Source organism: Lissotriton helveticus, chromosome 5_1 (genome assembly GCF_964261635.1).
Source record: "Lissotriton helveticus chromosome 5_1, aLisHel1.1, whole genome shotgun sequence".
NCBI lineage: Eukaryota > Metazoa > Chordata > Amphibia > Caudata > Salamandridae > Lissotriton > Lissotriton helveticus.
In genome coordinates, this window is record NC_136065.1 from 1708211219 (window position 1) to 1708213135 (window position 1917).

Below are 1917 nucleotides of genomic sequence, written 5' to 3' on the forward strand. Positions count from 1 at the left end.
AAGGATTTTGTTACAGCCTGGGGGTGCCTATATCACCAGTCTGATGAAGGAACTGGTAACTGAACATTAAGCAGAGTTATAAATATATGCAGCTTGTGCCATTTATCTTAGCTTGTTTCTTGATTTGTTAATTTAACTCGCAAAAATAATTCATTTTTTTATTGATTTTTCAATTGGCCATGAAACTTTGAAAATAGTAAAATATTTTGATCCCTTCTTACCGACATTGTGACAAGTTACACTCTAAGAATAATAAAGCAGTTCTAACATGTTATGAGGAACTATGATACCTACCTTTTTATATTCATCATCATAGACATTTATGTTCCTTTCAGAAAAGATGTATAGAGAGCATGAAGAAACTCAACTGCACCAGAGTGAAAAGCTTTATTTTTATTGGAGTCACCGGTGACCCTGAAAAACAGGTCCCACTCTTTGTGATGTTTCTATGTCTGTACATTGTGAATCTCATGGGAAACACATTGATGATACTGACAATAACACTGTCCACTCGATTACAATCCCCCATGTATTATTTCCTGCGTAACCTGTCTTTCATTGATATCTGCTTTACATCAACCACAGTCCCAAAGATGCTAATGGACTTCCTTTCATCGGTGAAGATGATTTCTTTTATTGGCTGTGTGGCACAGATGTACTCTTTCATTTCCTTGGGTGGGGCAGAATGCCTTCTATTGGCCGTCATGTCTCTGGATCGCTACGTAGCAGTGTGCAAACCCTTGCGTTACAATGTCATCATGAATAATCGTGTTTTATTCCTGTTGGTTACTACCTGTTGGGTTGCAGGTCTTCTAAACTCCCTTGGACATACAGTTTTCACTTTCCGTTTGCCTTTCTGCAGGTCTAACCTGATCAACCATTTCTTCTGTGACATCCCCCCTCTTTTGGCCCTTTCATGCAGTGACACCCATGTTAATGAAGTACTGGTCTATACAACAGGAGGATCTGTCATCATCGGCTCCTTCACGCTCACACTCCTGTCCTATGTGTTCATTATCCTGGCCATCCTACAGATCCAGACATCTGAGGGGCGTCACAAGGCCTTCTCCACCTGCCTTTCTCATTTGACTGTGGTCTGTTTATTTTTTGGGACAGCTATCTTCAGTTATATCCGTCCTACGTCAGCCAATCATCTGAACCAGGACAAGATAGTCACGGTGCTTTTTGGAATAGTAACACCTACATTAAATCCAATTATCTATAGTTTAAGGAACAAAGATGTGCAAGGAGCACTGAAAAAAACCATGCATAGGATTCAGCTGCTTAGATAATGTTGTGCATTTTATAGACTTTTTCTCTAAATAGTTACTCTTCAAGAAGTTTCTTCCTTAAGACTACTGTTTGAGTTCAGCTAAGAGCCTTTCAAGATCGTCTGTTGCTCTGTCTTTCAAGTTCCAGCATGTGTTATCAGAGGATCTCGACCTTAGCAACATTTGGAATTCCCTCTGTCTGTTTCTTCACAATAAGAAAGATTGAGAAACACGAGAAAGCCCTTAAACTTGCCTTTTCTGGCATGGATATGACCTAACCTTTTTTGCTCTAATATTTCTCTCTTGCAAAGCATTTTAAAACATCTACATTGGCATGGGAATTCTGCCAAAAGCAATTGAATACAATCCTTCAAGCACCACATACACAGGGACAAACACACACACAAATATTTACTGAAAAAAAGCTTTAAAGTAACATTAGAGTGAAGTGTAATAACAATTTCTGTTTTAGTTTCACTGCAAAAACAAAGTTTTGAGTAATGGTAGAGGTAGGTGAATTTGTGAATGGGAACATTTACGTTCTGAACTAAAAAACACACTCAAATTCACCAGTTACAGTTAGCAGCGCTAACTATAACTTACGTCCCACCCATGCACTGCTTTTGACCTCACATAAGTTATCACT

The 1917-nt window shown here is 38.8% G+C and overlaps 1 protein-coding gene across 1 annotated transcript; it reads left to right on the plus strand.

Annotated features, from left to right (window-relative positions):
• Nucleotides 1–353: 353 nt before the first annotated feature.
• Nucleotides 354–1292, plus strand: LOC144752773 (olfactory receptor 5V1-like). The gene has a single exon (XM_078640625.1). It carries the CDS (start codon nt 354–356, stop codon nt 1290–1292), a length of 939 nt encoding a protein of 312 aa, XP_078496751.1.
• Nucleotides 1293–1917: the final 625 nt, after the last annotated feature.